General features: G+C 41.8%; 1 protein-coding gene across 1 annotated transcript in view; it reads right to left on the reverse strand.

Annotated features, from left to right (window-relative positions):
• The window catches only part of DNAH6 (dynein axonemal heavy chain 6), a 315572-nt gene that overhangs the window by 63400 nt on the left and 226167 nt on the right, over positions 1-26005 (reverse strand). The window contains exons 53-59 of the mRNA XM_008254187.5: positions 23703-23826; positions 21644-21840; positions 20147-20350; positions 19323-19448; positions 18137-18301; positions 16231-16298; positions 7608-7788 (exon numbers count right to left, since the gene is read on the reverse strand). Of these exons, the coding sequence (XP_008252409.3) occupies positions 7608-7788; positions 16231-16298; positions 18137-18301; positions 19323-19448; positions 20147-20350; positions 21644-21840; positions 23703-23826 (1065 nt within the window). The remainder of the gene's footprint in view (positions 1-7607; positions 7789-16230; positions 16299-18136; positions 18302-19322; positions 19449-20146; positions 20351-21643; positions 21841-23702; positions 23827-26005) is intronic.

Genomic DNA, 26005 nt, shown 5'->3' on the forward strand with positions numbered 1-26005 from the left:
CCAGGGCTAAAGAGCAAAGCAAAGTAGGCAATTTTTGCCTTTATGCCAGAGAATATTAAAGCACTATATACTTTAGTTGGGTTTGGCAACTGCTTGTAGACATTATACAATAGAAACTTGAGGTTTCACTGGTGCTTCGAGAATATGAAATGTATATTTGAAAGGTAGATGTGGCGGTGGGAGGGCTCCCCTCTGTTGGTTTACTTCTCATATGCCTGACATAGTTGGACTGGGTCAGGATGAAACTGGAGCCAGGAACTCAAACCTACATGGGTGGCAGGAACTCAATTACCTGAGTCATCGCCTCTACCTCTCCCACGGTCTGTATTAGCAGGAAGCTGGAGTTAGGAGCAGAGCTGGGAACTGAACCCAGGTCCTGCAATGTGGGATGCAGGTGTCTTAACTGGCATTTAACTGCTTGACTAGATGTCCACCCCGAGACATATTTTTAAAAAAGGATTCTGGGAGTTGAGGGGAATTTAAGCTGTAGGTAGGATGTGGCAAGAAATGCAGGCAAAGAACAATCAACCCAATCTCTATGCTAAAGAGAAAATGTCTCAAAGTTAACTCTTTGCAAAGAAAGAAAGTAATAATCTTATACATGAAGATGGCAGTCAAAATGCATGCATGTAGCTCCACTCTCTACTGAAAGGGGGGTTGAAAAAGCAGTGTGAATTCATGAAGATAGAGAATGGAAGAGGAACTATCAATAAAGTGTTGGGAACTAGGGAGCAGACAGAAGAGTGGAAGTGGTCAAACAGACCCGGGGAAGTGGATTCCCAAGATGGACAAAGGGGGAAAGTCAAGGAGTCACCGCGTTTGTGAAACAGAAGCTTCCCCAAAGACTTAGGAGTTAGCCACAAGCACTTAGGAAATGGGAAGGGCCTAAAGCAAGAACTGATTTTAAGTCCTCCATTCCTCTCCCTGACTCCATCCAGCCAGCGGATTGCCCTGTCCCTACCTGGGTAGGAAGATCGAAGTTTCCTCCTGAAGAGAATGAGAGTTTTCTGAAGGCAGACAGGCACAGCTGAGTGCCAGTACCGTCAGTGGAAGCAGAGCTACTAGGTGGATGTGGGCACACTGGATCTGCCTTTATGAAGGGAGCCAGGGGTGGGGGAAGGCAGGCAAGGTGGCTTTTTATAACAAGCCTTATAGAAGTCTTTTATTCTTTAAGCAACTTGCATGTAAAACCTTGATGGAAAAAAAGGGATCAATAATCAACTTCCAGAAATTAAAAACTAAGAAAGAATGAATAAAAAGAGAATCAAGAGACCCACGAACAACTAAGCAAAAGGAAGAAGGAAATGGGACACCCAGCATTACTTGTTTATAATTTCAATACTGAGATCTAAAGAGACTGTAGGACACTAAGCAGTCAATCATTTTGACACTAACAAAAGGCTAAGAATATAACCTTGAGTGCTCCTTTTTTAGTAAAGTCAAAGGGACATTTTAGTTAATTATTTTTTTTTCTCCAATGAAAATAATTTTATAGGTTGTGTCCTAACATACACTTTCTGAATGATGACTTGAATCTGAGAAATAATTCACTGTAAGATTACATGCTTAATGTTGAACTTCCTTTTACTATAGCACATTTTTAGTGAGTACCAATTAGGTTAAGTGCCATGTTTAACCCCTGGAGAAGGAATTTCAAGATCATCTCGTCACAGAATCTCGCTGCATAGAACTTAACCTAACAAGAGGTAGGGCGTGCAATTGGATCACTTTGGAATATGGTAAATATCAACAAGTGCTGTAGTAGAGGTTCAGATAAAGTGCTACAGAAATTAGGAAGAAGAGATCAATTCCAGCTGGAAATACCAGGGAGGCTTCCTGGAGCAGGTGGCATTAACATGAATTTATTAGTGTGCTTTCCTTTCAACTTATAACTTTCCCCAGTTCTTTATATGACATGCTTTACTGAAAGATTGCAGAGGAGATGAGAGATAGAATTGTCTACAGTTTCTTTACTCTGGTTGGTACAGAGGCCTGGCAGCCAGGTGCATGCTTTGTGTGTCCCTGGCAGTTTCCAGATGGCCCCAATTCTTGCTTTAAAGCCCTAATGGCCGAATAGGGAAAAGATATGCTGATTCTGACCAGGCGAATACAGCAGAATAAAAGCGGAGGAAGCGAATTTCCGGGGGAGATTTAGAGAGAAGTTTGCAGTGGAAACTCTACAGAAAGAAGAAGAATGCCATGGAGCAGTGTGGAAAGTGCTGATGTGCAGCAGTGAGCAGGACATCACACACAAATCACACATCTGGGAGCTGGAGGAGACACCAGCCTCTGAGAGCAAAGTGGGAGCAGACTGTGGCAGCCCATGCCACTGGTGATGTAGCATGAGGGAGAACCTTACGGACCACACTGACTGAGTCTGGCCTGGACCCATAGCAGGGGGCAGGGTACTCACCTAATCCAACAATGAAAAGCACAGTTCTTTTTCTCCATTCCCCACAAGGGCACCAGGCCACCGATAGGGGGAAGGCTACCTCTTGACACCAGTAGAGTCTGCAGTGGCTCTCATGCATGTGACCAGGGAATTATACCAGAGGGAGAAGGCCACATTTCCCACAGATTTTGAGTCTGGCTGGAAGGGCTGACAGGGCAGTTGGTACCCTCTTAGGATTGTAGGTGCCCCCATCCTCTCAACCTATCACAGGCTCTGGGGCACGAACTGCCAAGGCAGCTGGCTCTGGAAGCGACTCTGCTCTCTGTGTGGATGGGGGAGGCCCCCGGGGCAGAGACGGAAATTCTCTGTTCCCTATGACTGTGAGAGCACTGTGCACTGTGACTGTGGGAATTCTGTGACTGTATTATAGGGTGGGGGGTATAACTGGATCTCTTGACAATCACTGTGTCTGGTAGCAGAGGCTCGGAGCTCCATGACTACCTGGGGTGGATCATTGTAGAGGGTTCCTTGCTCACACTGAGGGCTACACAGATCCTTTGTGCGGTTTATGAGCCAGCATGGATGGGGGTTGTACCCACTGTGGGATAGCCCTAGTGAGACCAGTCTGCAGCGGGAAGAGCCTGGCATGGGCCTGACTTGGAGCCATGTGGGAGACAGTGTACCTGCCAAACTAGAAGAGGTTCCCCCTGAACACCCTGCACTGGCATCCTGTAACAAGCCAAGAGACGGCGGGTGCCATTTTGGACATATCTAACAGCTGAGGTAGCTCATGTCCACATGTCCAGCAACCAGAGGAGTAGACACACCTTAGTCTGGGTGGGAGAACTGACAGGGGGATGGGTGCTCATGACTGTGGGAAGCTTGTGAGCTTGTGCTGGGACTGCGAAAATACTGTGGCTGTGTAGGAGGGTGCAGGGCATGGCTGGGACTTTGGGTAGTCACTGAGGGTGGCTCTACATGCTTGGGGCTCCCTGGTGAGGGTCATTGCTGTGGGACCCATGTTCATACAAAGGACTACAAGATCCTTTGTGTGGTTCTTGGGGCTGCACAGATGAACACTGTACCCAGAGGGGCTGACACCCAGGCACTGGTCTCATTTGAGTAGAAGAGGTGACATGACACTACACCACTGAAGCAGAACAAACTTACCATCTGATTTTTTTTTTAAGATTTACCATGCCCAACCTAAGTGTCACCTTGGACACTCCCTTCACCCTAGAGCATTGAACAGAGAGCTCCCTGTCCACACCCACCACATACCTCAGGGTATTCACTGAAAAAGCAGACACTCCACTAAGCCACAGAGGAAGAGTCCAAAGGTAAAAGTCATCACAGGGAAAAAACAAAACAAAATATCTCTACAAATGGGAAATAATAAATGCAGCAACTCAAGAAACAAGAATAAGGAAGACAACATGCTGCACCCAAAAGAAGACAATACCTCAATACTAGAATGTGAAGATGACGAGACTGAAGAAATGCCAGAAATGGAATTCAAACAATTGATCATAGGATTACTTAGAAGTAATCAGAAGCAAATCCATGAACTAATGAAATCTGTATGTTACATGAAAGAAAATTTCTCCCATGAAACTGAGATCTTACAGAGAAATCAAAATGAAATCTTGGAAATGAAGAACTTAATAGAACAAATGAAGGCTTCAATGGAAAGCCTTAACAACAGACTTGGTGAAGCAGAAGAAAGAATATGTATCTAAGTTAGAAGACAAAACTCTGGGCTGGTGCTGTGGCATAGTGGGTAAAGCCACCCTCTGCATTGCCAGCATCCCATATGGATGCTGGTCTGAGTCCCAGCTGCTCCACTTCCAATCCAGCTCTCTGCTGTGGCCTGGGAAAGCAGTGGAAGATGGCCCAAGTCTTTTGGTCCCTGAACCCATGTGGGAGACTTGGAAGAAACTCCTGGCTTCTGATTGGAGCAGCTCTGGCCATTGTTGGAGTGCCAGAGTTTTGGAGAGTGAATCAATGGATGGAAGACTTGCTCTCCCTGCAATTGTCTTTCAAGTAAGTGAATACATTTTTTTTTTTTAAAATATAAATCTCTGGAAATTTTACATTCAGATCAAAAATAAGAAGAGGAAATTAGAAAACTAAAAAATACTGTTGAGATACTATCAGATATCACAATAAGGGTTCTAGGAGTACCTGAAGGTGTGGAAAGAGAGAAGGATTATAAGGCCCTTTTTAGTGAAATAATAACAGAAAACTTCTCTAATTTGGAGAAAGAAAGGGACATCCAAGTACAGAAAGCACATAGAACTCCTATAGACATGACCAGACAAGATCTTCACCACAACACATTGTAGTCAAACTCTCCACAGTAAAACATAAAGAGAAGATTCTAAAATGTGCATGAACGAAACACCAGATTACTTTCAGAGGAGCTCCAATTTGACTCACAGCAGACTTTCTCATCAGAAACCCTACAGGCTATGAGGGAATGGCGAGATATAGCCCAAATCTTAAGAGAAAAGAACTGTCAACCCAGAATATAGTAGCCTGCAAAGCTTTCATTTATGAATGAAGGTGAAATAAAGACCTTCCATAACAAACAGAAATTGAAAGAATTTGTCACCACCCATTCAGCCCTACAAGAGATGCTTAAGGATGTGCTGCACACAGAAACACAGAAACATGGTCATCACTATGAAATAAGGTAAAAGAAGAAAATCTCTCAGTAAAAGTTCAAAAGGAAATTCAAAGTAAAAATAGGAATATTTTTGGAAAAATGGCAGGGTAAAGTCGTTACTTATCAATAGTCACCTTGAATGTAAATGGCCTCAACTCTCCAGCTAAAAGACACAGACTGGATGAATGGATTGAAAAAGAAAACCCATCTATTTGCTGCCTACAAGAAACACATCTCAACAACAAAGATACGCATAGACTGAAAGTGAAAGGATGGAAAAAGATATTCCATGCCAACAGAAACCAAAAAAGAGCTGGAGTAGCCATCCTAATATTAGACAAAATAGACTTTAACATAAAAACTGAAAAGAGACAAAGAAGGGCACTATGTAATGATTAAGGGATCAATTCAACAGGAAGATATAACTATTATAAACATATAAACACCTAATTACAGGGCACCTGGCTATTTAAAAGAAATGTTAAGTGATCTAAAGGGAGACACAAACTCAAATACGATAGTATTGGGGGATTTTAATACTCTGTTTTCAGCAATGGACAGATCAACCAGACAGAAAATCAGCAAGGAAACAGCAGAGTTAATTGACACTATAGACTAAATGGATCTAACAGATATCTACAGAACTTTTCATCCTACAACTGCAGAATACACATTCTTCTCACCAGTGCATGGAAGTTTTTCTAGGATTGACCACACACAAGTCACAAAGCAAGTCTCAGCAAATGCAAAGATTCAAAATCATGCCATGCATCTTCTCTTCCCCCAATGGAATGAAGCTGTAAATCAACAACTCAGGAATCTAGAACATATGCAAACACATGGAGACTGAACAACATGCTCTTGAATGGACAGCGGGTCATTGAAGAAAAAATTCAAGATAAATAAAAAAATTTCTGTAAACAAATAACGATGACAATACAACATATCAAAACTTATGAGATACAGCAAAAGCAATGTTAAGAGGAAAGTTTATAGCACTTGGTGCCTACATCAAGAAGTTGGAAAGGCACCAAATCAATGAACTATCAATGCATCTCAAGGATCTAGAAAAACAACATCAAACCAAGGCCAAAACTAGTAGCAGAAAAGAAATAGAGAATAAACAAAATTGAAACAAAAAAAACTGTACGAAAGATCAGCAAAATGAAGAACTAGTTTTTTGAAAAAATAAACAAAATTGATAAATCATTGGTACAACTAACCAAAAAAAGACCCAAATCAATAAAATTGGAGATGAAAAAGGAAATATAACTACAGACACCACAGAAATAAAAAGAATCATCAGAAATTACAACAAATTGCAGCTCAATTCACAATTCCTTAGATATGGAATCAAACGAAATGCCCTGTCTACTGAAGACTATCTAAGGAAATGATGGGATATATACAGCAGGGGATACTACACAGTGGTAAAAAAAAAATCCAGTTGTTTGCAACAAAATAGACAAAAATGGAAAACATAATACTTAGTGTAAGTAAGCCAGTCCTAAAAGGACAAATACCATATGTTCTCCCTGACCTGTGATAACTAATAGAGCACCTAAAAGGTAATCTATAGAAGTAAAATTGACACTTTGAGAAGCAATGAATTGGAACGGCATTGTCTCAACAGCTGAGGAACAGTTTTTTTTTTTTTTTTGTTCCCATACTATTTGTTGAACTCTTTACTTAACATAAAGTTAATCATATGTGTATAAAGTTAATAGAAAATAGATTTTAGTAAAAAAAATAAGAATGGGGAATAGGAGAGGGAGGAGAGGGCATATATGGTGGGAAGAATCACCATGTTCCTAAAGCTGTAACTATGAAATGTATGAAGTTTACATTCTATAAATAAAAGGTTTTTGAGAAAAAAATTCACAAATCAATAAATGTGGTACATTACATTAACAAATTGAAGAATAAAAACCATATGATTATGTCAATAGATGTAGAGAAAGCATTTGATAAAATATAACACCCTTTTATTGTAAAAGCTTTAAGCAAATTGATATAGAAAGAACATTCCTCAACACAATAATATATGACAAATCCACAGTCAGAATCTTATTGAATGGATGAGAGTTGGAAGCATCTCCACTAAGACATGGAACCAGAGGAGAACGCTCACTTTCACCATTGCTATTCAATACAGTCCTGGAAGTTTTAGCCAGAGCCATTAGGCAAGAAAAAGAAATCAAAGTGATACATATTGGAAAGGATGAAGTCGAATTATCCCTATAGAAACCTGTGTATGGGGGAACCAAAAGACTCCACTAAAAGCCAATTAGAACTCATAAGAGTTGGTTGGGTATAGTTATCTCAAAAACTAAAAAAGAGGCAGAAAGAAAGATAGTAGGAAAGAGAGGGAGGGAGGGAGGAAGAGAATATTGTTATGTTCTTAGTCTTATCTATAAATCATTTTGAATCTGTTAAAAATTAATATTGAAATGAAAATTTAAACAAAAGCCCATGTAAAACTCTCAAAGACTGTAGCTGTAACTTTTGAAGGAACACATTTTGCTTGACTATAAAAAAAACACTTGCCTTAGAATCTTGGAGTGTGTCGATAAGTTCTTCATTGTCCAGTATATTTCCTTCAGATGTGAAAAGCATTTTCAAGATTTTCTCTTCAATAGCTTTTAGCTGATTTTTATCACTGTTGATCCTTACAATGAGCTTGATTCTTTGTTCTTCCAGCTCGGGTTTCTCGAGCCGCACCACATCACTGGAACCAAAGTTGGAATGCTGGAATTATGTCTGTGTTGGTGTTCTGAAGTTGACTGTTTTTTTCCTTCCACTTATAATAGCTGTTACTCTGAACACAGTTTAACTGAGGATTCACGCTAACTGAATCTGAAGGCACAATGTCCCTTTTTGGCTGGGTTTACACTGTGGCTTTTTGCTGACCATGTGTCGGTTCTGATTCTTCATCTTGTACCTCAGACCCCGGCCCTCGGCCACAGTTCCCACAGCTTCTACTCATCTGAGAAGAGGCTGCTCAATACCCCTTAATCATTCATTTATTTTCTGTCTCTAATGCTGTCTTGTGTCAGGTTGAGGATAGTGCCTGGAACATTTAGTACCAACATGGGAGATTTCAAAGTGCCACTACCACTATGACATTGTTCTTTAAGTCTTAACATATAGATTTATCATTAACTGCATGAAAGTAATCCATTCTCACAGAAAAAATACATAAAATAAGTTCCTGTTCATCAGCCCCATCTCCAAACCTAATCTTTCCCTAGGGGTAACCATTATTTGACATATCCTTCTCTAGCACTTTCTCTATTTGTATATTGATATGTGCACTGACATGAAGTAAACTCAGATATACTGTTAAATGAGAAAATACTATAAAACAATAGGTACAATCTAATATCAATCTATCTATCTATCTCATTAACTGCGAATTCTCTGTGCCCCAAGTGACATATTTATGATGTTGGTTCCTTCCATTTTTAAACTTGGTTTGTCTCTCCAAATAGTCAGGTCTTCATCCATGAAGTCATTCCTGACTGCCTTTTTCATCTTTTATTTTCTTTTTTAAAATGATTTATTTATTTGAAAAATGATGCTGAAATTCATATGGAGGCACAAGAGACCTCGAATAGCTAAAGCAATCTTGTACAACAAAAACAAAGCCGGAGGCATCACAATACCAGACTTCAGGACATACTACAGGGCAGTTGTAATCAAAACAGCATGGTACTGGTACAGAAACAGATGGATAGACCAATGGAACAGAATTGAAACACCAGAAATCAACCCAAACATCTACAGCCAACTTATATTTGATCAAGGATCTAAAACTAATTCCTGGAGCAAGGACAGTCTATTCAATAAATGGTGCTGGGAAAACTGGATTTCCACGTGCAGAAGCATGAAGCAAGACCCCTACCTTACACCTTACACAAAAATCCACTCAACGTGGATTAAAGACCTAAATCTACGTCCTGACACCATTAAGTTATTAGAGAACATTGGAGAAACCCTTCAAGATATTGGCACAGGCAAAGAATTTCTGGAAAAGACCCGGGAGGCACAGACAGTCAAAGCCAAAATCAACTATTGGGATTGCATCAAATTGAGAAGTTTCTGTACTGCAAAAGAAACAGTCAGGAGAGTGAAGAGACAACCGACAGAATGGGAAAAAATATTTGCGAACTATGCAACAGATAAAGGGTTAATAACCAGAATCTACAAAGAGATCAAGAAACTCCACAAAAACAAAACCAACAACCCACTTAAGAGATGGGCCAAGGACTTCAATAGACATTTTTCAAAAGAGGAAATCCAAATGGCCAACAGGCACATGAAAAAATGTTCAAGGTCACTAGCAATCAGGGAAATGCAAATCAAAACCACAATGAGGTTTCACCTCACCCCGGTTAGAATGGCTCACATACAGAAATCTACCAACAACAGATGCTGGCGAGGATGTGGGGAAAAAGGGACACTAACCCACTGTTGGTGGGAATGCAAACTGGTCAAGCCACTATGGAAATCAGTCTGGAGATTCCTCAGAAACCTGAATATAACCCTACCGTTCGACCCAGCCATCCCACTCCTTGGAATTTACCCAAAGGAGTTTAAATTGATAAACAAAAAAGCGGTCTGCACCCTAATGTTTATTGCAGCACAATTCACAATAGCCAAGACCTGGAACCAACCTAAATGCCCATCAATGGTAGACTGGATAAAGAAATTATGGGATATGTATTCTTTAGAGTACTATACCGCAGTAAGAAACAACGAAATCCAGTCATTTGCAACAAAATGGAGGAATCTGGAACACATCATGCTGAGTGAAGTAAGCCAGTCCCAAAGGGACAAATACCATATGTTCTCCCTGATCGGTGACAACTGACTGAACACCAAAAAGGAAACCTCCTGAAGTGAAATGGACACTATGAGAAATGGTGACTTGATCAGCATAGCCCTGACTGCTAATGGACAACTTAATACATTATCCCTCATAGTATTTTTTTTTTGTCTGTTCTACTTAATATGACTGGTTTAATTCTGTAATTATCACACAGTTATTCTTAAGTGTTGAAAATTAACTGAAATGTGATCCCTGTTAAACATAAGAGTGGGAATAAGAGAGGGAAGAGATGTATAATTTGGGGCATGCTCGGGCTGACTTGCCCCAATTGGTAGAGTTGGAAACATACCAGGGGATTCCAATTCAATCCCATCAAGGTGGCATGTGCCAATGCCATCTCACTACTGCAAGTGATCAATTTCAGTTCACAATTGATCATAATGAAAGGACTAAGAGTCAAAGGGAGCACATAAACAAGTCTAGTATCTGCTAACACCAACCGATAGAATAAATAAAGGGGAGAGTGATCCAACATGGGAAGTGAGATACTCAGCAGACTCATAGAATGGCGGATGTCCTAAATAGCACTCTGGCCTCAGAATCAGCCCTAAAGGCACTCGGATCTGGCTGAAAAGCCCATGAGAGTATTTCAGGCATGGAAAGCCAAGACACTCTGGCAAAAAGATCTCTGTGAGTGAGATCCCAGTGGAAAGAACAGGTCTTCAAAGAGGGAGGTGCCTTTCTCTGAAGGGAGGAGAGAACCTCCACTTTGACTATGACCGTGTCTAAACAAGATAAGAGTCGGAGAACTCAAGGGGCTTCCATAGCCTTGGAAACTCATAACTGGTGCATAGGGAGATTACTGATGCCATAAACAGGAGTGTCAATTGGTAAAGTCAACAACAGGAGTCACTGTGCACTTACTCCTCATGTAGGATCTCTGTCCTTAACGTGCTGTACACTGAGGCTTAATGCTATAACGAGTACTCAAACAGTATATTTCACTTTGTGCTTCTATGGGGGTGCAAACGACTGAAATCTTTACTTAATGTACACTAAACTGATCTTCTGTAAAAAAAAAAAAAAAAAAAGAAAGAAAGAAATTATCAATTCCCAACTTGACTCTCACTGGGATTAAACATGACAATAGGTCTGATCTGATTTCATCATCATTTAAAAAAAATCATCTATTATTTTTCACTTTATGTTTCTGTGTGGGAGCAAACTGTTGAAATACTTACTTAAGGTATACTAAGCTGATCTTCTGTATATTAAGATAATCGAAAATGAATCTTGATGTGAATGGAAGGGGAGAGGGAGTGGGAAAGGGGAGGGTTGTGGGTGGGAGGGACGGTATGGGGGGGAAGCCATTGTAACACATGAGTCGTACTTTGGAAATTTATATTCATTAAATAAAAGATTAAAAAAAATGATTTATTTATTTGAAAGACAAAGTGAGAGAGAGAGAGAGAGAGAGAGGGAAGGAGGGAGGGAGGGAGGGAAGGAGAAAGGTCTTCCATCCATTGGTTCACTCCCCAAATGGCTGCAATGGCCAGAGCTGAGCTGATCTGAGGCCAGGAACCAGGAGATAGGAGCTTCTTCCTGGTCTTCCATGTAGGCACATGGGCCTAAGGACTAGGGCCATCTTCCACTGCTTTCACAGGCACACTAGGGAGCTGGGTTGAAGTGGAGCAGCCATGACTTGAACAGGTGCCCAAATAGGATGCTGGTGTTGCAGGCTGAGGCTTAAACCTGCTATGTCACAGCGTCAGTGCCTCCTGACTGCCTTTAGAAAAGCTCTGTCCTTGTCTAAGCATATGAACTTACATCTTCCTTCATTTTCCTTTTGTAATTTGCTCGCGGCCTTCTGTGGGAGCTCATCTGTACTAGGCATCACTCTGCCAGTACCCTAAGAGTTTTACGTGGATTATTTATTTTAATACTGTGAAGACTCCCACAGGGTGGGCATTGTGGCAGCATGCAGAGGAACAAAGGGAACCTAGTGGGTTACTTCCTGAGGTCACGTGGCTAGGAGGAGCTGAACTGGGTGTGCACCGGGGGTTGCTGGCTCCAGGGCATGCACTGTGATGCATACAGTACCGTGTACTGACTCACATGCAGCTGACTGTTACGTGCATGCTGAGTTCAGACACCTTAAAAGTTACTTTCTATAAAAAAAATCAGCCCCTCAAATCCAATTGGTTAGAGAATATTTTCAGAAAAGAGGAGTTGGAAGAATTTTGAAAATAAAAATGAGCTTAGGAAACTGCTTGAGAGAAACGTGAGTCAGACAAGTAGAGAACCAGAAAGGACAGCCTGGGGGGACTGTGAGGCCAAGGTAGAGAATCTGGAAGGAGAAAGGAAGGCTGAAGGAGGCAGGCTCCCAGGGTGGCTTGAAAGAATTCCCTGAAGTTGACATGGGGCCTTGTCCCACCCCAGGACTGAAGACCCGTGGTTGTCAGTCTCTGGGAGGCAGGGACAGGAGATGCTTCGGCATTCAGATTGTGAGGATCCTGCAGAAAGCTGCGATGAGCAGCAGTGCAGTGAGGATGTGCTGCCTGCCCAGGGGCTCACCAGGGCGGAGGGCAAACCTGCCAGTGACGCCTGCCAGACCCAGCAGACCCAGCTGCACCCACACTGGCTGCAGGCTCCGCCTCCTTTGTCAGTGCCATCAGCTGGCAGAAACAGCAGGAAGATTCTGCACCCCCGTAACAGCCTCAGCACTTCCTTGTTCTCATCAGGCTACGTCTCCATGTCCCAGGCTGTCGGTTTAGTGACACGGCCAAGCTCAACTATACATAGGAATAAACGAGTCTGCAAAATGTTCAGCCATGTCCTTGGAATATGTCCATAAAATGAGGCAAAATACCCTTTAGTTGGGAAAGAAGTTAAAGTCGTAGAAGTTAAGCAAGTTAGTAGCTGGCAGACTAATTACTAAAAGAAACACAGAAAGTGAGACTTAAGGGGCTGTGACTATGGTGAAGCGGGTAAAACCGCTACCTGCAGTGCTGGATCCCATATGGGCATTGGTTCGAGTCCCGGATGCTCCACTTCTGACCCAACTCTCTGCTATGGCCTGGGAAAGCAGAAGATTGCCCAGGTCCTTGGGCCCCTGCCTCCACATGGGAGATCCAGAAGCAGCTCTTGGTTGCTGGTTTCTGATTGGCCCAGCTCCAGCCATTGTGGCCATTTGGGGACTGAACCAGTAGATGGGAGACCTCTCCCTCTTTTTATCTCTGCCTTTCAAACAAACAAATAAATCTTTTAAAAAAAAGAGAGACTTAAGCTCATTAATGATAAAAAGGGTAAGTCAGAATGATCTTAACTTGAACATAAAGATTTTTTTTTTAACATGGACCTTAATTCTATTTTCCTTTAGGTTTAATGAATATACATACACATTTGGTTATTCATGTCTCTGTGTGTATGTAGGTTAAAATATATATTATATAAGAATCCTTCAAGATGTTCATAGAAAAGTGGAATTAAAAGGTTCATTTATATCGGTGCATAGATTTTTCCTTAAAAGCTCATGAAAAGTACACCCTACGAAGAAAATATACATTGATTTCAAAATCTTTATGTTCCAAGATAAACTTATCTTTAATTCTATTTTCCTAGGAACTTTTTGAAGTCTTTAATATTTGTCTACTTCAAAAAAAATAGATGTCAAAAAGTTTCTGGGGAAAAAAAACAAACCCAAAAGATACTTGCCTTCAGCATGCTTTACATGTGATTAAATCCCCATTTCTCAAAAATAGGATTACCAGTTGTTTATATTAATCATCAGAATTAATCAAGAGGTTCAAGAGGCAAAACCTTTAAGATGTTACAATAATACTCATGGCTATTAAATACCATATATGCTCTTTGTCTCTGTCTCTCTCGATCTCTCTGTCTCTTGATATCTCTCTCTCACATTTCCCTTCTCCCTCTTTTCCTTCTTTGCCCCTTCCCTCTGGTCTGTCTGGTTACCCCAATAAATGCTTTCCCTTACTCTGGCGTGTGGTGTGTTTTGTAGCAGCCTAATATTTGTGCCAAGACTTGGACCAGGCTCCCCTAGTGACTCTGCTCTCCCTTCAGGGATCTCTGGGCTGGTTTGGGATCCTGGATTTCTGTCAGTCACAAAACACACCCCGGAACTCCTTCCACACCACTGAACGCTTAGTGATCTCCATCCACACACTGGCCTTCCAAATTCTGAGTGTTTATAGGAGGTGATAATGGAATGAACCAAGGCCCTTACCAACCAGGCGGTCAACCAAATGCTACTACAGGGATATATTTGGCTCCCCATCCAGGAGACAGCAGCTTGAGACATCACCCCATGCCAGAACAGAGTACCTCGTCGCCACATGTCAGCAGGGAGTATCTCTAAAGACAGATCATCGTTCCTGTACCCCTGCTGGACTTTTGGGACTAATGTAATCCCATACAACTCCTGCTTTATAAAAAACAAAACGGGGGTATGTTAAAAAAAAAATCACATACATGGCCGGCGCCACAGCTCAATAGGCTAATCCTCCACCCGCGGCGCTGGCACACCAGGTTCTAGTCCTGGTCGGGGCGCTGGATTCTGTCCAGGTTGCCCCTCTTCCAGGCCAGCTATCTGCTGTGGCCCAGGAGTGCAGTGGAGGATGGCCCAAGTCCCTGGGCCCTGTACCCGCATGGGAGACCAGAAGCACCTGGCTCCTAGCTTTGGATCAGCGCGGTGTACCGGCCGCAGTGCGCCGGCTGCAGTGCCCCAGCCGCAGCGGCCATTGGAGGGTGAACCAACGGCAAAGGAAGACCTTTCTCTCTGTCTCTCTCTCACTGTCCACTCTATTAAAAAAAAGTCACATACATATATATGTAACATGAGGATGATTCTAAAGGTTGTGGAAAAATGGAATGAGAAAATAAATTCATTTTGGTTTAAAAAATTTGAGACTCATGAATAGTTTTTAATTTCATAATAAGCATTTTTCTATGAGCTTTGTGAAATCATTATAGTTGACGAGCCTTCAAAAAAGCTCATGGAAAATACCTATTATGAAAACATAATGCATAAGTTTAAAATTTTTTGTACTAAAACAAAATTACATTTTAATTCCAGTTTTCCATAAACCCCTTTTAAAGAACCCTTGTATAGGCTTGCTGTGGTTTGGTTACAGTTTGAGTGTGTTTATGAGCTAGAAGCTTGGTCCTCAGGGTGGCAATGCTGGGAAGTGTGGAACCTCTAAGTGTGTGTGTGTGTGTGTGTGTGTGTACACGCGTGCACGGTGGGGGGGTGACTGCAGGTGATTCTGTCACTGGAGACACTGCCTTCAGAAGGGATTAATGAAGTTCTCATGGGCCCCTGGTTAGTTCCCAGGAGAGTCAGTTGTTACCAGGGAGCAAGCCTGGCCTGTCTCCCCCCCCCCCCCCCCGCCCCAATCTCTTCTGCACGCATCCCTGCCCTCAAGCTGTCTCCTATGTTGTGACACAGCCAAGGGGGCCCTCGCCAGAGGCCAGATGGAGGGGCCACCTCTCCTTGTTCAGCATCCAAACTGTGAGCTAAATAAACCTCTTTTCCGTATCAAGCACTCAGCTCAGGCCTTTTGTTGTAGCAACAGAAAATGGACTAAAGTATACTAAATATACTAAGAAAACACCTAGACAGCAGAGAAACAGGACAAAAGTAGGTTCAGAGTAGCGGTCCCCCCACCCCACCCCCACAGGTATGCAGCAATGAATTTCTAGGCACAACAGAATGACTGACTTACCTTTCCCAAGCCTGGAAATCCTACTCAAGGGCACGAGGCAGGGCTGGGCTGCCAGCCAGGCCCACATGGTGGCTAGGAATTAAGGGTGCGTCCTTGATACCCTTGAGAAAACTGCAGGCCAGAGCAGTGGCAGCCAGCAAGCTATGGATGTGGAAACACAATGTGGCCATTGATTCTTATCTGTCTTTTTGACTGAGGGTTCGTTTGTGTGCTCTCACATACTAAAATTTTTTCTTCATCAATATTTCTGAAGAAAATAACAGGAGGGGTGGGCAAAGCTGCCCCTTGCGACACAGGCATCTCATTTCCAAGTGCTGGTTCCAGTCCTGGCTGCTTCCTGCTAGTGTGCCTGAGAAGGCAGCGGGTGACCTGCCAAGTGCTTGGGTTTCTGTCACCTAGGTGGGAGATGAGGAGTTCCTGGCTCCTGGCTTTAGCCTGGCCCAGCCCTGGCTCTCCTGGTCATTTGGGGAGTATACCAGCGGACAGGAGATTTCTCTCTGACATTCTGCCTTTCAAATAATAAATGTATCTTAAAAAAAGCACAAAATACTAAGAAACTCACAGCCTCTACACGCCTCCCTTCTTCCCTTCTCACCTTAACAACTGATCCTCCAGACCTGACTTGGTTACAGTGAAGTTGATTATGGTGACTTTAATGCACACCTGGAAGAGAAGCACAGGGTACATAAAGATGCTTAAATACAGACAATAAAGTAGGTACTTTCTTTTTTAGAACATAGCCACTACCACTCAATACCTCAGTTCTAACTGTGCACACATCCATACCCACACACATATTCCAAGCACAAGGAGGCTTCTAACATCCTAATGGAATCTTCTCCACTAGTGTAACAATGTTTGCCACGCCTCAGTGTTGGAGTCCTATGTTATTTTAAGGAAAGGTGAGCCAGCAAGTGTCAGAAGCAGTGCTCTAGAACCAACATCTTGGGTTCAAATTCCAGCCTATTCAATCGTGGATGAATGATGTTGAGCATACCATTCATCTGGGCTGAGCTAAAGTTCCTGATATTTAAAAATTGGTATAATAATAGTAACAACTCATTGGGTAGCTGTGAGGACTAAATGAGGTGATGAAATCACTTAGTGATGAAGTTTTAGTGACTTGTGCAATATATATCTTTGTTAAAAAAAGAGCTCGGTTACTAATAGAGCTTTACATATTTTTATCTCATTGTAACTTATGAAAAATTGCTACTATAGAATCATAATATTCTGACTCACTTGAATAAGTCAGTGGTAAAAATATCAACGAACATAATGAGTACTTGAATGCAATGCACTTTACATATGTTCCAATCCCTTGAAGTAGGCTTTGTCTTCTCTCTGGAGTTGACTGACTTGAGGATCCTGGAGGCAGACTAAGGTATGGTCACAGATCTGGGGTTGGGTCTGGTGTGCAGGGTCCCCGCTCAAAAATTCAATGCATGTAAACTTGAAGATTTCAAGGTAGCACATGGATCCCCTTGTTAAACTCGGAAATGGGACTTGGGATATGAGCCCTGTTAGTGGCTGTGCAATGGAGCTCCTCCAGGCTGACAAGGAAGGACTGACTCAGGCTTTTAATGACATTTCTCCTTCTTATTGAGAAATACGTCCAGTTCATTCAACCTGAACACATCTAGTGAAGACATATAGCCATGGGAAATTCAAAAACTAAGGCAAAAAGGACACTACTGGGAATGCACACTCAAGGGGTTTTGGCAGGCGGTGGTGGAGGTGTAAAATTCTCACGGAAAGTTCCCTCCCTGGGAGGACCCCACTGAGCACACAGAGCTGTCTGTATCTGGGGCAGTGTCCAGGGGCGCAGGGGTGGAGGGCTGAGTACCAGCTGTCTTCATTTATGTTGCAACTTACCTTGGACTTTGAGCTCTAGGGTAGAAGTTCTTCAAGTCTCCACTGCTTTGGAACATGTGTGTGGAAATGGATGGGGCTCACGTGGCTCCCCACAAAGAGTTTAAGAGCACAGGGAAGGAGACGAGATGTCCCCTGCTTCCCCCAAACTCCAAATACAGACACCAGCTATTAGGACCATGATTCTCTAAGGTTGTCCTGTCACCAGACTTTTCAAGCAGGCAATCTCTATATTTGGGAGATGTGCATTGGGTAGTTTCACACTTCAGCACTGGACTCTGCTACTCCCCAAGCAGAAGGAGGGCACTTGTCTCTCACTTAAGCTCTGATTCATTTATCAGCCACAATATCTGGGGAAAACGAGGGAGACGAGTGGTTGCTAAGAGCAGTGGTGACCTGTGTTTATGAGGAACAGCTGTGGACCAGCAGGGAGACGGTGAGAGGGCTGGAGAGGTGCACAGTGCCATGAGGCAGGGCCTGGAAGATGGTAGAAGAAGGGTGGGCTTATAAGGGGAGGAAGGAGAATGGGGGAGAGCTGTTTCCTCCACGTGGGAAGCCCCCAAAGGCTGGAGACTCTTCACACTCTAAATACCCACTTAGGCTTACAATTCCAGACCATCAGCTCCTACCTCAGGCAGATAGTGCGGATTTGGCATTTTGGTTGTCATGTAGAACTTAAAGTTTTTGTCATAATCAATGTCTGAATCTCCAAGGCGAATAAGAACTCGTCCACCACTGATGAAAGTTTGTTTCAAAAGAATAGGCTCTAGAGCTGGATCCAAGGTTTCTTTGAGCTTAAAAATGAAAAAGCAAAAAGCAAGCAATTTGAATGCATCAGCTTCTCAAAATTCCTTAAGCTTCAACATTTACTTTGAATGAGCTATTTTAAGTGAGCTTATATTTATTAATGTTCCAACACTCCCTCTAACAGGACAGTCTAAGGAAATAAGAAAGACATCTATTTATTATTTGAGAGAGAGAGAGCGCGCATGTGTGAAAGAGAGAGAGAGAGAGAGAGAGAGAAAGGAAGAGAATCTTCCATTCCACCGATTCACTCCTTAAATGTCAGGGCTGGCCAGGGTGTATATTACCAGAAAGCTGGACTGGAAGTGGAGCTGGAATCTGATAAGGGCTGGGGGCATCTTAACTGCTATGACCGACAGCGGCCCTGCAAGACATCTGTTTAGATGACTGACACACTCTTCATCTCCACGAGACAGAAGCTAATAGAAGAGAGGTGGGGTGTAGTGAGCGACTGCAGGGGTCCCTTCAACAGGCTCCTGACAAATGAGGATCTGTTCCTGTTCATGGTTGTTCCACGTCAGGGGTTGGCACACTGTAGCCTGCAGGCCCAAACTAGTCCCTTGCAGCCTGTTTTTCTAAAACTCTTAAAGAAAGAATAGTTTTTACTTTTTGGAAGAGTTGTTAAAACAACTACACAAAAAAATCCTCAAACCAAAACAAAAACTATGTACAGAGACTGTGAGGACTGCAAAAACATCCCATCACTGGTGTAGGTGGTGGTTATGTGGACAGCAGTCCCTGGCAGTACGTCTGCTTTAAATTTTCAGCTGACCATTAAGGGCCACAGTAAGTCCTGAGAATCAGCAGAGTAAAAAAAAAAAAAAAAAAAAAAAAGAGATAATCTTTCTCACCATTAAAACAATGTCAAAAAAATGTCAAAAATTTGGTTTGACTATTGTAAAAACGGGGCTGACTGCTGTCTTTAGCAAGATGCAGATAAAGCCTGGGTAAGATTTCCAGAAAAGACCTCAAAGTTGGGGACTCACAAGAGAAAACAAAGTGAAAACAAACCTCTTCCAGTAAGACAGGTAAACCTAGCCGGATGGAATTTTCAAGTGTTCGTAAGAAATTGCTATCTGTAAGCTTAATGATCTTTAAACCACTCTTGCTTTCCTTGTTCCTTATCCAGCGGTTTGCCTGTGTGAGAAAGCACAGAGCAGAACATTTGCTTTAGAATCTCATGAATGGGTAGAATGTTGAAGCCACAGAATAAAGTTTAGAAATGTCATTCAATCTAAAAGTTGAAAAGTAAAACAAACAAAAAATGAAATAAAATACCTCTGCCCCAATAAAGATATCAGTTTTTGGGAATCTCCCCTTTGTTCAAATTTGGAATAAATGCATAAAAGCATCATCTAGGGAAACACCCGATATTTAGGGTATCCACGTTTGTCTCCCTTGTTTGCAGAATGGGTTTTTTTTCCAAGGCATTTTCTGAATAATTGTAACCCATGAACTTAGACAGCCAGATAATGGGATTCTGTAAATTCCAGGGAGATCTTTCTCTAAATTCCTTTTTATACTGACTTCACTCTGACTCTTCAGACCTCGCAGAACAAGGACTACCCAAGCAATGAACTTAAGTACATTTCTGCCCCCATAGCAAAAAGCTAACAGTCAACTCCCCAAATAATACAATCATAACCAAGTATGAGGAGAGCAACTGCACTCTCCCCTTCTTTCTTTCTATACCCATGAGAGACTTAGACAAGCAGACTTCTAAACTCTCCTGTAACTCTAAATCCCCATGTTAAAGTACACTTTCATAATTTTTAATAGCTCACTATTAAGCAGAGCTCACTGACCAATCTTCGCCTCCAGCATTCGTAACACACCTGATCTTGAGGATCAATCATCAAAGGCCACCGTCTCCCTTGTGTAACCAAAATGCCATTTTCTGTTGATATCAAGTCACGGGGCAGTCCATCAGTGTTCCACTGCCGTATTTCATAGGGATCTCCAAGGATGTTAATAAGACTGAAGGAAGGATCGATTGGGATCTGCAGAGACTGACAGTACTGGATCCAGCATTCTATAAGCTGTGGGAGGAGGAAACCTTACTGGTATAGGAACACTCAGTGTACAAGGCACGCACGCAATGTGATAGGCAGAGAAGAGCTAAGCCCTATCAGTCCACGTGGACATCCTGGCATCAGAGCACAGGCATAAGAAGTGGACTGAAAAATCAGGAGACCCAGGAGGTAGAATGACTCATTAACTGCGATTTTGGAATGTCACAGTGGTCCAGACAATGTGGAGGCAGATAGAGAAGTTCAAGCTTATTACAATCACTGTGGGTACAACCAGCAATCAGCATGGGGATAAATCAGTGTCAGCATCATTATCTCCATCAGGGAGTAGTGTAGTCACATAGAGAACTGCTGGCCCCCAAAGGCACCATTAGCCCCAGTGAGAAACATGGTATTAGATAACCCCTGAGCTCTTGGAGAGCCTGAAGGATTCTCTATACCACGTCTTATAACTCCGGGACAAGGGCATAACATTTTTAGGAAGGTATTTCTTAAAATTGGATAGAAAATACATCCTTCCAAGTAATTTAGGTCTATGGAAAATGAAGGTAGATGGAACATTTATTCTCTTACAAATGAGAAATTTCATCTCTTTAAAGACTAAAACTGCAGGAACTGATTCACCTCGTCTCTGGCTCCTTCCAATTGCCCATCTCTCAGTGCCCGTCTTGTATGTACAGAACCTTTTTTTTTTTTTTTTTTTGACAGGCAGAGTCAAACAGTGTGAGAGAGAGAGACAGAGAGACAGAGAGAAAGGTCTTCCTTCTGTTGGTTCACCCCCCCCAATGGCTGCTACGGCCGGCGTACTGTGCCGATCGGAAGCCAGGAGCCAGGTGCTTCCTCCTGGTCTCCCGTGCAGGTGCAGGGCCCAAGCACTTGGGCCATCCTCCACTGCACTCCCGGGCCACAGCAGAGAGCTGGACTGGAAGAGGGGCAACCAGGACAGAATCCGGTGCCCCTGTACAGAACATTTCTTCCTGGTGACTGTACATGTCACCATGGCCAGAAGGGGGGGGGCTCCCTGTCCTCTTTCCTCCTCCAAGGTCCCTGTGCTGTGTGAATAAGTTAATGACAGCTTTCTTAGGCAGGTGAAAGGGAGGAATGTGCTAAGGAAAGTCTAGGCCAAAGGGAGAGGAAGAGAGCTGTGGAATGTCTGAATAAATCTCCACTGTGGAGAGCTTCCATAGTGGAGAGGCCCTTCATCTGAATTCAGAAAACATAAAAACAAACAAACAAACAAACAAACAACCCTGTAGTTTCAGCTAGTTCTTACCAATCTTTATAGAAAACAGGTTTACTTACCATTTGCCTATACTGTGCTGTGAAGGCCCCATAATAGGCCACACAAGCTGCTGCTATGAACACGTTGCCAATGATATTTGATATCTCCTCTTGGAATTTCTGGATGCTTTCTTCCCATCGAACCTGCTCGTCCCCTAATGCAGCCGTCAGCTTCGCAGCACGTACTAGGCGTGCTTTCGTCAGGGACATATTTTTTGCTAGGAAATTTTCAGAACATCAAGTTATGTTATTAAATATTTTGTCTAAAATCTTAGAGTTTTACCTACATGCTTCTGTTTACAGAATTAGCATTATTTAGCTAGTATGTCAATACATTTCTATGAAATCTCACATAAATCACTTTCCATTTCAGAACCACTCTAAGTTTGCCTCTTCCATGCCAAGAACTATTTGTTTCTTAAAGATTTATTTATGTATTTGAAAGACAGACATACAGAGAGATGGTGAGACAGACACAGACAGAGATCTTGCATCTGCTGGTTCACTTCCCAGATGGCTACAGTGGCAGGGGCCAGGCCAGGCGGAAGCCAGGAGCCTGACACTGCATCTGAATCTCCCACGTGGATGCAAGAGCTCAACACTTGCGTCATCTTCCACAGCTTTCCCAGGCACATTAGCAGGGAACTGGATCAGACGTGGTGCAGCCAGGACTCAAACCAGCATCCACGTGGGATGCGGGTATTGCAAGCAGTGACTTAATGTGCTGTGCCACAATGCCATCCCCAAGAAATGTTTCTGATAGTCCCTTACTCTGGTTGAAGACAGCACTCTTCACCCCTGCGGTATTTATTTCTCAGATCAAATTCATGCACTGCCTTGTGTTACAATGTACCATGCTCCAATGACCTTTGTTCAGATATACTGAATATGAATAATCTGTGTAGTTCATCTCGCTTGAAACTAGAAGGCTAAAATGGGGTAATTCCAATGGAAATATGTCCAATATGTTGGATAAAAGCTGAGATTTGATTGCCTGAAAATTTTTTCTACTTTTGAAAATCAGGTATTTCTATTATCAATGTAAATATTTAAAGATTATGTATTTATTTGAAAGGGAGGGAGGGAGGGAGAGGGAAGGAGGGAGAGGGAGACAATATGAATCTTCTATCTGCTGGTTCACATTCCCCAGATGGCTGCAATGGCTGGGGCTAGGCCTGACTGAAGCCAGACACTTCAATCAGGTCTCCCATGTGGGTGCAGGGGCCCAAGCATTTGTGCCATCTTTTGCTGCTTTCCTAGGCACATTAGTAGGGAGCTGGATCAGAAGGGGAGCAGCCAGGACTCAAACCATCATCCATGTGGATTGCCAGTATTGCAAGCAGTGACTTGTGCCACTGTTGTGTTGTGCTACAATGCCAGCACCAAGAAATGTTTCTGATACTCCATTACTCTGGTTGAAGATAGTACTCTCTGAGCCCCTGTGATATTTATTTCTTAGATCAAATTTATGCACTGCCTTGTGTTACAATGCACTATGCTCCAATAACCTTTGTTTAGAGATACTGAATATACAAAATCTGTGCAGTTCGTCTCGCTTGAAACCAGAAGGCTAATGGAGTAATTCCAATGGAAATATGTCCAACATGTTGGATAAAAGCTGAGATTTGATTGCCTGAATTTTTTTTCTATTTTTGCAAGTCAGGTATTTTTACTATCAATGTAAATATTTAAAAAATATTTATTTCTTTGAAAGGCAGAGTTAGGGAGTTAGGGAGGGAGGGAGGGAGGAAGGGAGGGAGGGGAGAGAGAGAGAGAGAGAGAGAGAGAGAGAGAGAATGAATGAATCTTCTATCTGCTGGTTCACATTCCCCAGATGGCTGCAATGGCTAGGGCTAGGCCCGACTGAAGCCAGTAGCTTTAATCAGGTCTTCCATGTGGGTGCAGGGGCCCAAGCATTTGTGCCATCTTTTGTTGCTTTCCTAGGCACATTAGCAGGGAGCTGGATCAGAAGGGGAACAGCCAGGACTCAAACTGGCACTGATGACGCCATTGCACCCGAGGACTTCACCTGCTACACTATAATGCTGGCCACTCAATGTAAATTTTTTGAGTTACTTACCCAGACTTTCTTTTTCATTCACACTTTTGTCATATTCATCTTGTAAGGCCTGTATTTGATCTTCTACTTGTTTTAGTAATGCTTGTTTTTCTCTTAGGGTAGCCATTGTAACATCAAGTTCAGCCTAATAAAATCAAGCAAATATTTAAGAGAATGCCAAAAAGAAATCTGAATTTGCCCACTTATAATAGATATTAAAAAAAATCATGATTTATGTTCCCTTTTCAGTGTCCAAAAGACTTTGGCATACAAAGTTAAAACAGGGTAAAATATAAGAAAAATTAAAATAAAGTCCAACAAAATAAATCATAAGAATATATATACACCAAGCATTTGATATGAATTACTTGCTATAATGTTATAAATTTTAAATAAAACAGATTAAATATTTATGCAAGAGAAGCTAATTATTGCTAATTAGTTCTTTGTATAACAGGTCTATAAACTTTGGTTTGGAGGCCAAATTTAGCCTGCTGCCTGCTTTTGGATAGAATATGAGCCAAGAATTGTTTTAACAATCACTGGAAAAAATCAAAAGAACAGTATTTTGTGACAAATGATAATTGCATGATATGATAATTGCATGATATTTGGTTTGCAGTGTTCATAGAAAACATAGCTATGCTTATTCATTTTTGTGTTGGCGATGGTTGTTTTTGTACTGCCACTGTAGAGTTGAGTACTTGCAACAGAGACCAGTTTGCAATGCTGAAAATATTTACTGTTTGGAGTAATATGGAAAAAAATTTCTGATCCGTGTTCTATAGTCATGTTTTTGTTTCTGTTTTGTTCCATTTTTTTTTGGTAACCTGACCCACTAAATCATCAGTCTTTGTTCTTGTTGGGAAAACTACGGACCTCATATCTAATTATGGGATAAGTTCATTCTAAGAGTTGACATAACACCTTCAGATATGGGAGGTATTTAACATGCAGAAACAAACATCAGATGCTAGAGCCAGAAATCACATAAAAAATACCACAGGCTGATAGCTTCACTGCTGAATTCCATCAGACTTTTACAGAACAACTTTAAATTCTCAAGCTATTCAAAACAATTAAGAGAGGGAATCCTTCCAAATTCCTTCTATGAGGCCAGTATTACCTTAATCTAAAACCAGAAAAAGACACCAAAGAGAGAGAACTACAGAGCAATTTCTCTGATGAATATAGATGCAAAAGTCCTCGACAAAATACCAGCTAATAGAATCCAATAACACATCAGAAAGATTATTCACTGGGACCAAGCGGGATTGATCCCTGGTTTGCAGGGTTGGTTGAACACATGCAAATCAATAAATGTTATACATCACATTAACAACTTTAAGAATAAAAATCATGTGATTATCTCAATAGATACAGAGAAAGCATTTGATAAAGTGCAACTTTGCAAGATAAAAACCTTAGCAAATTGAGTATAGAAGGAACATTTCTCAACACAATCAAGGCAATAGATGACAAATCCACAGCCAGAATCTTATTGAATGTAGAAAATTTGGAAGGATTCCACTAAGAACCAGAACCAGACAAGGATGCCCACTTTAACCACTGCTACTTAATATTGTCCTGAAAGTTTTACCCAGAGGCATTAGGCAAGAAAAAAAAATTCAAAGGGATATAGGTTGGAAATGAGGAAGCAAAAGTATTACTGTTTGCAGGTGACCTCATTCTATATATAGTGGAAACAAAACATTCCACTAAGAAACTATTGGAACTCATAAGAGTTGGGTAAAGTTGCAGGATATAAAATTAATAGCTATTGTATACACAGACAATGTTATGGCTGAGAAAGAACTGCTAAGATCAGTATAATTCACAATAGCTACAAAAGAATGTACAAGATCTTTGAAAGATAGATATGTGAAAGATCTCTGTGATGAAAATTACAAAACATTAATGAATTAGAAGACACAAAAAAGGGAAAAATCTTCCATGTTTGTGGATGGGAAGAATTAATATAATCAAAATGTCCATACCACTGAAAGCAATTTACCGGTTCAAAGTAATCCCAATCAAAATATTAACAACATTCTTCTCAGATCTAGAAAACACAATGCTAAAATTCATATGGAAACACAAGAGATCCCATACAGCTAAAGCAACCTTAAGCAAACAAAACAAAACAAAACAAAACAAAACAAAAAACAAAAACAAGCCAGAGGCATCACAATGCAAGATTTCAAGACATACTACAGGGCAGTTGTAATCAAAACAGTCTGATACTAGCACAAAAATAGACATGTACACCAATGGAATAGAACAGAAATAGCTGATATCAATTCATGCAGCTACAGCCAACTAAT

Source organism: Oryctolagus cuniculus, chromosome 2 (assembly GCF_051225735.1).
Source record: "Oryctolagus cuniculus isolate XC-2025 breed Fujian yellow rabbit chromosome 2, ASM5122573v1, whole genome shotgun sequence".
NCBI lineage: Eukaryota > Metazoa > Chordata > Mammalia > Lagomorpha > Leporidae > Oryctolagus > Oryctolagus cuniculus.